At 41.2% G+C, this 14236-nt stretch overlaps 1 protein-coding gene across 1 annotated transcript in view; it reads right to left on the bottom strand.

Annotated features, from left to right (window-relative positions):
• The window catches only part of FAM81B (family with sequence similarity 81 member B), a 57584-nt gene extending 54837 nt beyond the window's left edge, over positions 1-2747 (bottom strand). The window contains 2 exon segments of the mRNA NM_001075688.2: positions 1941-2044; positions 2618-2747. Of these exon segments, the coding sequence (NP_001069156.1) occupies positions 1941-2044; positions 2618-2627 (114 nt within the window). The 5' untranslated portion in view covers positions 2628-2747.
• Positions 2748-14236: the final 11489 nt, after the last annotated feature.

The following is a 14236-nucleotide window of genomic DNA, read 5'->3' as shown; positions in this document are numbered from 1 at the left end:
CCTCTCTCCTCCAACAAAACTTAAAAAAAAAAAAAAGAAAGGTATATATGTTTTCAAGGAGGCTAATACAGAACGCCTGACAACAGGCTCTCCTGGCCAGCCCACTCAGTGGAAGGAACCAGAAAAAGCTTGAGGCTGTGCAGATGGAGCCAGTGAGCCATTTAACTGTGCTTCAGGCCCTCTCTGCCCAATGTTGAGTGGAGTTTGCCATGAGTCTGGTGCTCCAAAGCCAGGTCTTCGCCAGAGAATGGACTTATTATACTAATACCCTGAGCACACAGATGTCTGTGGTATGGGAACCATCCCAGCTCCTTAGAGAATGGGACTGGTCTTCTGCCCTGGTTTGTGTTTTCACTCTGGATTCTGGCTGGAACAGTGCTGTGCCATGGGCTCCTCACCTACTTACCGCCAGCTCTTTCCTTCTCACCTCTCCACGGCTGCAACCCAGCCTGGGGGAGCTTGTCTGTGGGCTGGTCCCTGGCCTCGTATGTTTGGCACCTCCTAGTCTTTTGTGAGTACTTGTGGAAAGAAAGAGTGCGATGTATATTGTGTCCAAGGACGATGACGAATTGGACTATTGTCTTCCTTTCTTCTTTTGAAGTAAAGCAATTGGATATATATCTGTTTTATCTATTTATTTTTTTAATCAGTTTTATTTTGCTCATTTTTAAGTTTTGCTTTGGAAGACAGTAAACAGCATTCTCTTAAAAGCATACCTACAAGTCACATACTTTTAGAGTAATAAATGTTAAACCTCACAATTCAGGGAAATTTGGAAAAATATAGAAAAAGTAAAAGATACAGGAAAAACAATCCTAGAGCAAAAGCTGTTAACATTGGGGCATAACCTATTTACTCGTTGTGCACTTTTTTAGGTATTCAAGTTTTTATATTTTTGCTAGTTGAATATAGGAGTCAGCTATCCCACTGGATTGAATTGAATATAGGAGTCAGCTATTCCTACAAACTAAGCATAATTATATCAAAATTGCCTCATAAACAACTGTGATTATCACAGGATATTTAGAAGTATTAGTTTTCATTTGTTTAGTAATAATGCTTTACAACTGAATGGACTATAAAATATGTTCACAGATATGATGTAATTTCATTCTTGAAACAGCTCTGTAAAGTGAGAATCATTAACTTATGGATAACAATAGTTACCTTAAGTAACTGAAATCCTTCTTTATTAGAGAAAGAATTTAAGATGATTATTTTTATAGGTGAGAAATCTGAGGATCAGAGAAGCAAGGAACTTACTCAACATCATGTAGGTGATGATAATGGTCAAGCTGAGTCCTTCCTACCTGCCTTTGCCTTAGAGGCTCATTCAAGCTCCACATCTTAGGATAGGCCTAATCAGCCCATTTCACATAAGAGGAGGCAGAGAGTTTTTAAGTAATTGTCTGAGTCATGCAGCCAATATGTGGTACAGCCAGATATATAGATACCAAAAGTCATTGCTTGACATTGTGCTAGCTTTCCAGTCCTCTTCCCATCACAAGAGGCTGTATCCGCTAGTCAGAATTATAAAGCAAAGTCTGAAAACACTGCTTATTTGAGTGTTTTTTTAAAAATTAATGGGGAAGATATGACAAGTCCATAACAATAAAAATTTTATTTAGTTATTTTCTTTTTTGTTAGAACATCCACACTTTGAGTTCCTTTTAAATCTTCACAAAAATAAATAATGATCAAATTTCTAGCTCCCCATATTAAAAGTCAGTCCAATGAATGAACTGAGAAATCGAGATCATTTTTTTTGCAGCTTGTGCTGGCCTCAGTCATTTTTTCAAAGCAGAACAAACAGGAAAGGTGAGAGAGTGAAAAGGAAAGCAACTCTTCCTGGACTCCTGAGATCTCTCTAAGCAACATTAAGCTTTAAAGAAGCTGAACAAAATATCTTATTTTTAATATGAATATCTAAGAGTACTTGCTTTCTTTTCTTGCTCACTGGCTGAGCCAGGAAGGGGGCCATCAGGTTCTTCTGGCTGTTCCTTGGCAGCGGCAGTCGGGGAGGCACTTTTGTTTATATCTGTCTCTAGGCAACCAGAATGCTGAATCAGATCAGGAACTACCGCAAATGAAGTTTTTGCAGTGGTGGCAATTGTTTATTTTTTAATTGAGGGCAGTTTCTGAACATACAGTGAAATTTAAGGGGAGGCTTCTCATTTGTTTCACATGTCTTTCCCTCCTTCCTCTTCTCCCCAGTTCTCCCCCAGGTCCGTATCACACCTACAGAAAGCTTATCACCTCGGATACTGCCATGGGACAGTCAGGAAACTCCTAAGAGGCGCTCATCTGGGTCAGACTGATAATAGGCAATGATTCCTCACCCCATTGTGCTGAAGCCTTCTGAATACCTACTTCGGGATTTATTACCTTGTTTGTATGTAAAAAGAAATATAAGTAAGCTAGTCAAGAATGAGTGGAGAAGGAAATGGCAACCCACTCCAGTGTTCTTGCCTGGAAAATCCCAGGGACAGGGGAGCCTGGTGGGCTGCCGTCTATGGGGTCGCATAGAGTCGGACACAACTGAAGCGACTTAGCAGCTTAGCAGCAGCAGTCAAGAATGAGACATGTAGAGTCCTTGAGTAATCCATGAGATAAATACCTGAAGTCATGATGCTTGATTTCCTGACTTTATTTTTTTGGAAAGGGAACAGAGGTTTTTATTTTCTCTCTCTGAAAGCCAGAGTACTAAGGAAACTTGATTGCATCCTGACCAAAGTCTTCATGTTTCTGGGGCATCTTCCTGGGGTGGCCCAGCGGCATTGTGACTGCAGGAAGGAACTGTGATGTCGATGGGGTTGGGGGTCCTCACACTTTAGGTCCTAGGTTTAGGGGCTTCAAGTGTTTTCCTTAATGCTCATTGTAGTAAAAATCTCTAGGTCCTTCCCACCTCTTTGTCTCAATGGGTGGGAAGTGGTTATTTTTAGACCAATATTTCACACCCTTCTGCTTATTTCCCCTTCAAAGTTTGAGAAGAGACCAGTTTCCATCAGATTAAACAAAGAAATGAGATGCTGCCATACTCCCAAATCTTCTTCCCCAAGTATGTTAAGGCAGTTAACTCTTCTTGGGCTCCAAAATCATTGCAGATGGTGACTGCAACCATGAAATTAAAAGACGCTTGCTCCTTGGAAGAAAAGCTATGACCACATGAGACAGCATATTAAAAAGCAGAGACATTACTTTGCCAACAAAGGTCCATCTAGTCAAAGCTATGGTTTTTCCACTAGTCATGTATAGATGTGAAAGTTTGACTATAATGGAAGCTGAGCACCAAAGAATTGATGCTTTTGAACTGTGGTGTTGGAGAAGACTCTTGAGAGTCCCTTGGACTGCAAGGAGATCCAACCAGTCCATCCTAAAGGAAATCCAGTCCTGAATAGTCTTTGGAAGACTGATGCTGAAGCTGAAACTCCAATACTTTGGCCACCTAATGGAAAGAACTGACTCATTGGAAAAGACTCTGATGCTGGGAAAGATTGAGGGCAGGAGGAGAAGGGATCAGTAGAGGATGAGATGGTTGGATTGTGTCACCGACTCGATGGACATGAGTTTGGGTAAGCTCTGGGAGTTGGTGATGGACAGGGAAGCCCGGCATGCTGCAGTCCATGGGGTTGCAAAGAGTCGGTCATGACTGAGTGACTGAACTGAACTGAACAGAACTCCTCCAGGACGCTAGGTAGAGCATTACAAAGAATGCTTCAGTGACAGGTGGGTGGGGTAGACAGGCTTTGTTTGGTTGTTTGGCTTGTTTCAAAAAGATGTGGATTGTTTTAGCTCTGAGATACTTTCCTGACTTTTAAAATTAGAATTTGCATATTTTGCTAACACCACTTGGCCCTCATAAGCAGAAGTGACGTTACTGGCTGAGTCACTTTTCACTCGATGGTGCTGGTTTGCCTTGCTCTGTGGGCGTGCATGACGTTCAGAATACGAAGTGACAAATTTTGATCCCATAGAGAAAACCATGCGTGATTTTGGCTTCACTGGTGTACCCTCACTAAGTCCTTAAAGCTTACAGATACCATTTCATGGTCTGCAAGCAATCTAAAGTGCTGGCGATGCCGCTCATCATCATTTTTAGAGGGTGCCAAGTGAGACTGACACACCAGTAACAGAGCAGGTGGTATCGTGTTAAAGGTTAGAACCCTGACTTCTCAGTCTACTGGCAATTTACTTTGGGCAAAATTACCTCCCCTCTTCAGGCCTTAGTTTTCTCATCTGTAAGGGGAGCTAGTAATATTGCTTTCATAAGGTGGTTGAGAGGATTCAGTGCAATGATACACTTCAAGTACTCAGCTGAGTGCCAGGCTGGAGCTCCACTAAAAGGCAGCTATTATTAGTGATTATTTCTCAAGGTGCCAATTATCTAAGAAATGAGAGACTGTGTGAGAGGAAGACTGGATTTGACCTTGTTAAACAACTTCTTACAACTCTTTCTCTTTTTAAATTCAGCAAATCCATAGGATTTGCTAGAAAAATGGGCCCCAAATGAAATGAGAGTCTAACTTGTCTGTTCTCTAAATGGCTGCTTGTCTTTTAATAGAAAAGTGCAAGTAAAATACATGTACCATTGAATTCCTGCCTGCCCAAATGTGTAGGAAAATCCTTCTCGGAAGTCAATGATCTTCAAAAATGCGTCCTTATCTAGGGCTACCAAGAATATAGCCTAAAGTAAAGAAACCAATGATGTTCAATTTCCACCTTAAAAACTTAAAAATGACATTATGTTCTGGTATTATTTTTTAATATGCATAAGTGAAAGTCTTTCAGTCGTTTCCAACTCTTTGCGACCCCATGGAATATACAGTCCATGGAATTCTCCAGGCCAGAATACTGGAGTGGGTAGCCTTTCCCTTCTCCAGGGGATCTTCCCAACCCAGGGATTGAACCCAAGTCTCCCACATTGCAGGCAGAGTCTTTACTGTCTGAGCCACCAGGGAAGCCCAAGAATACTGGAGTGGGTAGCTTATCCCTTCTCCAGGGAATCTTCCCAACCCAGGAATCAAACTGGGGTCTCCTGTATTGCAGGTGGATTCTTTAGCAACTGAGCTATCAGGGAAGCAGATAGAAGACAAATTTTTAAATATAATTTTATTTACTCATTTATTTTTGGCTATCCTGGGTCTTCATTGCTGTGTGGGCTTTTCTCTAGCTGCAGCGAGCTGGGGCTACTCTCTCATTGAGGTTCATGGGCTTCTCATTGCAGTGGCTTCCCTTGCAGATCACGGGCTCTGGGGGCATGGCCTTCAGTCATCGCAGCACGTGGACTCAGTAATTGTGGCCCATGGGCTTAGTTGCTCCAGGGCATGTGGGATCTTCCCGGATCAGTGATTGAACCCATGTCCCCTGCATTGGCAGGTGGCCTCTTTACCACTTGAGCCACCAGGGAAGCTCTGATTATTACTTTAAATGTAGGCATAAAGGAATAATCTTGAGATGTGGTCAGTGAAGACAGAACTGCTGTGTGCTGTTGTGTACTTCACAACCCTAGGGGGCGCCATTCACGCAATTCAGTTCAGTTCAGTCGCTCAGACGTGTCTGACTCTTTGCAACCCCATGAACTGCAGCATGCCAGGCCTCCCTGTCCATCACCAACTTCCAGAGCTTACCCAAACTCATGTCCATTGAGTCGATGATGCCATCCAACCATCTCATCCTCTGTCGTCCCCTTCCCCTCCCACCTTCAATCTTTACCAACATCAGGGTCTTTTCCAATGAGTCAGCTCTTCGCATCAAGGGGTCAAAATATTGGAGTTTCAGCTTCAACATCAGTCCTTCCAATGAACACTCAGGACTGATCTCCTTTAGGATGGACTGGTTGGATCTCCTTGCAGTCCAAGGGACTCTCAAGAGTCTTTTCCAACACCACAGTTCAAAAGCATCAATTCTTCACTGCTCAGCTTTCTTTATAGTCTAACTCTCACATCCATCCATGACTACTGGAAAAACCATAGTCTTGACTAGACGGACCTTTGTTGACAAAGTAATGTCTCTACTTTTTAATATGCTGTCTAGGTTGGTCATAACTTTCCTTCCAAGGAGTGTCTTTTAATTTCATGGCTGCAATCACTGTCTGCAGTGATTTTGGAGTCCCCCAAAATTCACAGAATACTGATGTAGATTTTCATGTTTGTTAGGCATAGCAAAATTTTCAGTCTCTCGCCTTACGAGTTTTCAGGCAGATGTCAAGAAACGTCCAACTTTCTCACAAGTGAAAGTCAAGGAAAGGTCTTGAGAAAAAAGTGCCTATTTCTGACTCACCCACGAGTGACTGTGGGCCACTGGCCATCCCAACTCAGAGTGTCTGCAGAGTGCTGTGTCCTCTGCTGAACTGGACTCAACCAGCACGGGGCCACAGCAGCCAGTAGTCATTGGAAATTTCCTCCTGATTTCCTTTTCCTTTTAGGTCACCTCTCGCCTGTTGTCCTAACTGCCCTCAGGCCCTCCTTTCTGGAGAGATCTCTGTGGACCTGAGGACCTCTGCTCACTCCCTTGCTTCTTTGCTGGTCTTAATTCAAATGTCACTTTTCCAAAGAGACCTTCCCTGACTCTCTAAAACTTATTGTTTCCTCTTATATACACACTTCCCGTTTTCTGCTATATTTTCCTCTTTAGCATGTATCTATCTAATTTGCACTTACTTTGCTTACTAATTGTTTCCTATGCTAGATTCTTAGCTCTTGGGGGCAGAAAATTTTATCTCTTTGTTTGCTCCTCTGCCACGGTGTCTAGAATAGTATCTGGCCCATGGTAAGTGCTCAATAGTGAAAGTGAAGTCGATCAGTCGTGTCCGACTCTTAGCGACCTCGTGGACTGCAGCCTACCAGGTTCCTCCGTCCATGGGATTTTTCCAGGCAAGAGTACTAGAGTGGGGTGCCATTGCCTTCTCCGAAGTGCTCAATAAATGTATGTTAAATAAATGAATAAACGAAGTCCATGAACACATGTGGACAAAATTCTGCCAAGGAGTTCAGAAATACAGGTGACAGCGGATGAATGTGGTGTGAGTTGTAGAGGAGCTGGCATCTCACCTGAACTTTGCAAAATGCACAGACTGGAGGTCCCTAAGGTCTGAGTGGCAACTACAGAGTCTGACTCCTCTCTTGCCTCCCCCCACCACCCCCCTGCCCCTCCATAGCCCCACAGACACCTCCAGGGGCTCTTACTGTCTAGGTCCCTATTGACACTTGGAGAGAGGAAAGGTCTCTCTCTCTCCATCACTGAACATTTCTTGTCATGTCCTCTTCCTGCCTGACTTTCAGCCAGTTTCCCTCTTAGAAAGTGTCTAATCAATTCAGCGTGGCCTTCACATCCAAAAAGGGACAATGCCTAAGTCCAGGTGTTGCACACATCAGTATGTATAAAGCTTGCCTGGAGAGCCTCTTAAATTGTAGACTCCTGGGAGGAGTTCGCACCCTCACAGGTTTCAAGGAAGCTTGTTTTGATTAGAAACCCAAGGACCACACACTGAACAACTCAAAGAATATAATTTCTAAAGGTGGCGTCCATTCCTGTGAAACCTACAAGGAGCCTACTTGTGGCTGGGGAGCCTCCTCGATATTTCTAAAATTGCTACTATATTCCTGTAAACTATCAACTGTCTACCTGCCTGCCAGTCTGCTATCCATCCATCAGCATCTTAGATTCTGTGTCTATGTGGATTTTCCTCCTCTGCAGTGATGCTGGAGGAGCTTTCTCCTTTCAAAACAACTTCCCGGAGTCCTAATTACCATCTGCACCTCCTCCAAGCCTGAACCACACCTTACCAGAAGTCTCCCCTCAGGTGCCAACAGGCAGTTTCCAGTCAAGCTTATCTGGTGTTTATACCTTGATAAATATCCTCCCACCTCTTAGCGAGGCTCTCTTTGTCCCTTCTCTGGTTCCCTGTTACCACTTCTGTCTCCCCCACCTCTGAACAAACAGCTTCTCCCCAGATACCTAATTGCAGTCCAGCTCTAAGGTGAATTCCCACCTCCCTCCGCTGTGTTTCCTGCCTCCAACCCCCACAACCTTTACCTGTCTTTGGCTAATGCCAGCCAAGTCAATTGACTCACCAAATTAAGAACTGCAGTGCTTTAAAATATATCAGCTTTGGTAATTTGCAGTGGAATAAAATGCCAAGGGAAAAATACACTCTGGAGATGTGAATTCATCTTTGTATAGAGTCTGCCACATGTTTTCACATGTGCAAACAGGGTCCAGGACAAACAAAACACAATGACTTAAAAAAAACTACTGTGGCTGTTAATGACAAAGGGTAGGTAAGCTAATCGTTCAAAAACAATAACAACCGGAGTGGCAACTTACTGTGTTCCTACCAGATCCAGGGACCATGAGTTTCTGTGGAGGCAAGCAAAGCTCGTGCTCATTGTTAAATCGGTGTACAGAATCTCTGGGAGATTGGACACAGAATATTTATTCTCGCTGCTCTAGTCGCATGACTTATTTCCCTCATTTCTCTGTAAAAATCTCTTTTGCTGAAAGGATGCTTCTTGCTCTGCCAGGTGCGTGCGCCTCCTGCATTCAGCAGCCTGTTTTCAAAAACCTGAGTTCCACATCCCGAGGGCGTCGGCTCTCCAGGCTCAGGGCCTGCTGCTCCAATGACCTCCAGGAGCCTGTTTTTGCTGTGTGGTGAGACCAGTGTCCCCAACCTTCCAGCCTCACACCAGCATCAGAGCTTCAAGGTGAACAGAAATATCTGTTTGAAAAGCGTATAAATAGATTCTAATCCCCAAATCAATGAATGTATTTTTGGCCCTAGATGTCTACACATTTAGCCAAATGGCTCTAGGACAGAATTTAATATTGTATGTGTTGGTTTCGTCAGTAGAGAGGGTAATGAAATTCACGAGGGAAGTTTTTCCTTGTTCTGGGAATACCTTTATGTCTCACCATTATGATATATGAGGTTCTGTTGTGTGCAAAGCTTACCTCTGGGGCCCATTCCCTGAGCGTGTACTGCATAGTCACATCCTCTTATGGCTAGGATGCCTAACCTTGTGTGCATTTGGGCATCTTCCCTTTGCCCTTCTTCTTGGGCAAATAGTTTGGCTATCTTTTTTAAAAGTTAAAGTGAAAATAGTTTTGTCCAGTGTACCTTTTTCCCCCTAGAAATTTGTGGTCAGCTTTTCATAGGCATAAAAATAAATAGTCCAAACTGGAACCTTAGGGAATGAGAAAACATTTACTGAATGCCTACACGTGCAGGGTATGGTTTATGTGAATTTCTATGTTTATAGTTCAGTTAATTCTCATAACAACTAAATGAGCATAGTATCCCATTATATAGGTACAAGTTGAGGAACCTTCTGAAAGTCATACAGCAGTGTGGCTGACTGAAGTCTGTGCTCTTTCTATCTTGCCAAGCTGCTTATCTTTGAAGTCTCTATAGATCTTCATCCTTTCCTGCACCCTGCCCTTCTTTATGGCGTCTCTTCTGCCCCTTGCCAGTCATCTTGTGTTTTAGACATTTCAAGCTTTCTGCTGAATTCATTCAATCGTTCAATTCCTCGTTTACTCTGTCAGTCACATAAGCGTTCAAACGTTTCTTGGGTGATTTCTAAGTTCTTTTCTAGATATATAGCAATGAGTAAAACATAAAAAAGTCCTCTGATATTCTAAAAGGCAAGGTACAGCAAGTCCATAGGCATTAAAGATGAAGCATGCTGAGTGCAATTGTAGAGGAAAGCAGAGGTGTAGCCAAGCAGAACTCTTATACAGTTACCTTCTCTGAAATTGTTATTATAATAATCCTTATTATTCATCATCTGAAATAATCATTGTACACTTCGATGGGCTTTTAGCCTTTTTTCTATGAACATATACATGTATGTGTGTGTGTGTGTACTGAAGATCATATTATATGTATAATTTTATATGCTGACTTCTCCATTTAGTCTTAATGGTATGTTATATTGGATATTTTACCTGTTATTACATATTTTTTAAAAAATAGGATTTTAATAATTGGCTAACCATAATTCTATTTAACTGCTTCTTCATTTTTGCATATTTAGGTTGTGGCCAACTTTTTGGATAATGATAATACAGTGATAAAATTTTATATAAAATCATTTCATATACCTCTGTTCTCTAAGAAAATAATGGATCAAAGGGTGGGAATATTTGTGAGAATCTTGATACACATTGCTAAACTGCCCTGAAAAAAATTATATTTTTGCAAGGCAAATTGAAAATGTGTAACAGGAGACATAAAATTTCTATACCCAAATGTGGAATTTGTACATCTTAAAATATATTCTGGGGAACTATCCAAAAATATAGAAAAAAACTTATAAACACGTTCGTCATGGTGCTAAAATAACTAAAAATTGGTATTTAATTGTCCAATATGAGAGAAATGCTAAGAGTATTATTCTATAGAACTTAATTAGGACTACCATTAAAAATAGTGTTTATAAATGATTACTGATGATACGTAAAATGTATATTTACAATGTTCAGTGGAAAATTGAGACAGAATGTTACATATAGTTTGATTTCAACTATGTTACGACAAATTCCAAAAAGAATTTTATCAAAGTTTTAACAGCTTTTTGGAGGATTATGCATAATTTTTTCCCTTCTTTCTGGTTTACTGTATTCTTATTAATATGAATTGCTTTTATATTTGAAAAAAGACTGAGACAACTCTTCCTGTGTTTTAAAATTGTTTTCTCCCCTGATTTCCTTACTGATGTCAGTTTGGAGATAAAATTTCAGTCCTACTTTCCTTTTCTAATGGTGTGCACCAGCTTTTGCATTTTGTTAAGAAATCATGCTAGAAATCACAAATTTCCTGGCTGCAGGCTTCTTTGAAATGAGCAGGCTGAAAAATGCCTGCTAATTCCAGAATGCCTTCACAGCTTCCACTGGCCAGATCTGGGTATGGGATTTGAGATGAGGAAATGTGGTTGAGTTCCTGACTTGTTCAATTCCCACGTCTCTTAGAAAGCAGCAGAGAAGGTTCCTGTCTGATCCGCTATTGATCCCTAGAGAAGCCGACAGGGAGGCACTTTCAGAGCAGAATATTCAGCTTCAGGATGAGGAAGCACTTTTCACTCTAGGTCTCAGACTCAATTTCCATCAGTCAATAATTTGTTTCAGACTTTAGTCCATGTTTATTTTTTAAGATGGAAGACAGCATTATTTGATCTGACAGCAAAAATAAATGTCTTGAAGAGGATTCACTAGGAGATGTCTAACATTTTTTTTAAGAATTGAGGAGTCTCTGTAGTTATTTCTTATATTTTAAATTCAATTTCCATATTTATGCATATACCCTTCTACAACAAAAGTGCATAAATGATATATTTTTCAAATGAAGTCTTTTTTTTCCTTTTCCTTTTTGCTTCTTCCTTCCCTCAGCCCTCTCACTCATGTGAACTACCTACCATGGAGCCTTGGTAGGAGATCTATGTATCTTCAGAAAATGTCAAGTAGATTAAAACGCCTCTTTCCTACTCAGATTTTTTTGGGGAATGTTAAACTTCATGTTAGCCAGGTTTGAGAGCTCTGTGGCAATGTCTTCTCATTAGTAGCTAGTTGGTGTTACCACTATACTCAGAGAAGTGTTATCTGATTTTATGTTAGAATTGAAGATCTGAATGTTGTTTCTGGCAAGTGAACAGATTCTTTTTTATACTACCTCAACTTTAAAATGTTCAAATAGATGTTCTTTGACTTAAAAAATAAAAAATACTTCCAGTGGGCATTTACAGGGAAGGGCACAAGGGAGCTTTCTGGAATGGTAGAAATTTTCTGTCTTGATTGTGCTGATTTCCTTGGTGTGTAGCATCTATCAAACTATATTGAACTGTATGCTTAAAATGGGTGCATTTTTTTTTACCAAGTTATACTTGACATACATTATTATATTAGTTTTAGGTATACAATATACTGATTTAATATTTTTATACATTATGGGATAAGCACCACAGTAAGTCCAGTTCCATCTGCCATCATATCAAGTTGTCATAATATTATTGACTATATACTAAAATGGATGCACTTTATAATGATAAACTACATACAAATAATATTTGTAAGACAAAAGCACTTTTATTTATTTCAGTGAGTTTTAAAAATTTTCCACGGAGACATTGGTGCTTATCACTGTAGACTTCACCTCTCTCCTGTCTGTGATGACTTGTAGATTTCAGATGATTTATTCTATGGGGCCACTTATGGACTGGAAAGTAATGGAGAGGCAAAATTGGCTCTGCAGGGGACAAGATGTCACTCAAGGAAATGTCATCAGAGTCATCAGAGCTGTGTACAGAAGTTGAGATCGGCTTAGTTCTTCCATAAGCCTCTTCCAGATGGTGGCGAAAGATGGAGAAGGAGGCAGTTCTTGACTTGATGTCACGGAGACAGAGTTCCGTGCTCTGTCCATATTTATCTCTCTCCACTCCCTTTCTCATTACTGTGTCAAACATAGGTCAGGCAGAACAATACGTACCAGTTAATAAAACAAACACCATTATTTCTGAACCAGGTGACTCTCCAGTTGCTTGTTATAGTCTCTCTAAAGGCAATTTTGGGCTAAATTTCATTATGGCTTTATTCTGTCATTTATTTTAATTATGCTGATGACTAAATTATTTTTTAAAGAAGTGGCTTCATCATGCATCTAACTGTAAATTGCTCTTGGTTAGAAACAGTGAAATTTAGGCTATGAGATGGCCCAAGTGGGTAATTTCTTATCCTCATTCCCCAACATTTGGACAGCTTTATGTTGTCAGTGAGACCCTTCTTTCCATCTTGGTTCATGCTGAAAGCCACAGAGCTGGTGTTCACACGCACTCTTCATTCGCTGTCACTAAGTCCCTTAGAGGGTCCAGTCACTCTGGCTTTAGCCAAAGCTGAGGAGCAGAGTAGCATTCACTGCTGTGGGCCAATTACATGGACTCAGAAATGCAATTCAAATTTGTTGCATGGACTCTCTTATGGGGGGTGGATGGGATTGAAGTTTTTGGTAACCTTTTTTTGGTAAATTCCTTTTTTTTTGTTCCTTTGTTTTTGTTTTGCTGTGGCTCATGGGGATCTTAGTTCCCTGACCAGGGGTTGAACCTGTGCCCCTGCATTAGGAGCACAGCATCTTAACCACTGGACCGCCAGGGAAGTCCGTGTAAACTCTCTTTAAAAACCTCAAGTCTCAATACTAATATTTATGGTGTAAATAAAATTGAAGAAGGAGATTGAAGATAGTTATAAGGAAAGTCTTCAACTACTTTGAAGAAAGTTGGAGGAATGGATTTATTTATGAAGGTCTAGTATGTATTTGGTTTGATCCCTGGGTCTGAAATAGCCTCTGGAGAAAGGAAATGGCAACCCACTCCAGTATTCTTGCCTGGGCAATCCCATGGACAGAGGAGCCTGGCGGGTTACAGTCCACAACTGAACACACACACACAGAGTATGTATTTACTTATTTGTTTTACATTTTCTTCAGCAAAATCTTTGGGAATTTCAGTGGGTAATTCCTTGCCTACTGTGTTCTAGAAATAAATACAACTGTACATTTAAGTAATAAAACTGTTTAATAATGCAGTTTCTCAATGTGTGCAAATTGAAAGAGAACAAGATATTTACCTGATAGCACTGAAAATGTATAGCCACGGCACTGACCAAGTGATGGAGACTGCAGAAAGTCATCCAAATAGTGAATTTGGAGTTTGTTGTCATTGTTGTTCAGTCACTAAGTTGTGTCCGACACTGCGACCCTGTGGACTGCAACATGCCAGGCTTCCTGGTCCTTCACCATCCCCCAGAGTTTGCTCAAACTCATGTCCATTGAGTCAGTGATGCCATCCAACCATCTCATACTCTGACGCTCCCTTCTCTTCCTGACCTCAATCCTTCCCAGCATCAGGGTCTTTTCAAATGAGTTGGCTCTTCACATCCGGAGGCCAAAGTATTGGAGCTTCAGCTTCAGCATCAGTCCTTCCAATGAATATTCAGGACTGATTTCCTTTAGGATGGACAGGTTGGATCTCCTCGCTATCCAAGGAACTCTCAAGAGTCTTGTCTAGCACCACAGTACGAAAGCATCAGTTCTTTGGTGCCCAGCCTTTGTTATGGTCCAGCTCTCACATCTGTACATGACTACTGGAAAAACTATAGCTTTGACTAGATGGATCTTTGTCAGCAAAGTGCTCTTTACCATCCGGGCAGGACACCACCACAGTGGAAGGGCCAGGAGTGCTTCCATAGCTGG

The sequence above is a fragment of the Bos taurus genome, chromosome 7 (genome assembly GCF_002263795.3).
Source record: "Bos taurus isolate L1 Dominette 01449 registration number 42190680 breed Hereford chromosome 7, ARS-UCD2.0, whole genome shotgun sequence".
NCBI lineage: Eukaryota > Metazoa > Chordata > Mammalia > Artiodactyla > Bovidae > Bos > Bos taurus.
The sequence above is the reverse complement of the archived record's forward strand: the minus strand, read 5'-3'. Positions and strand labels throughout refer to the sequence as shown.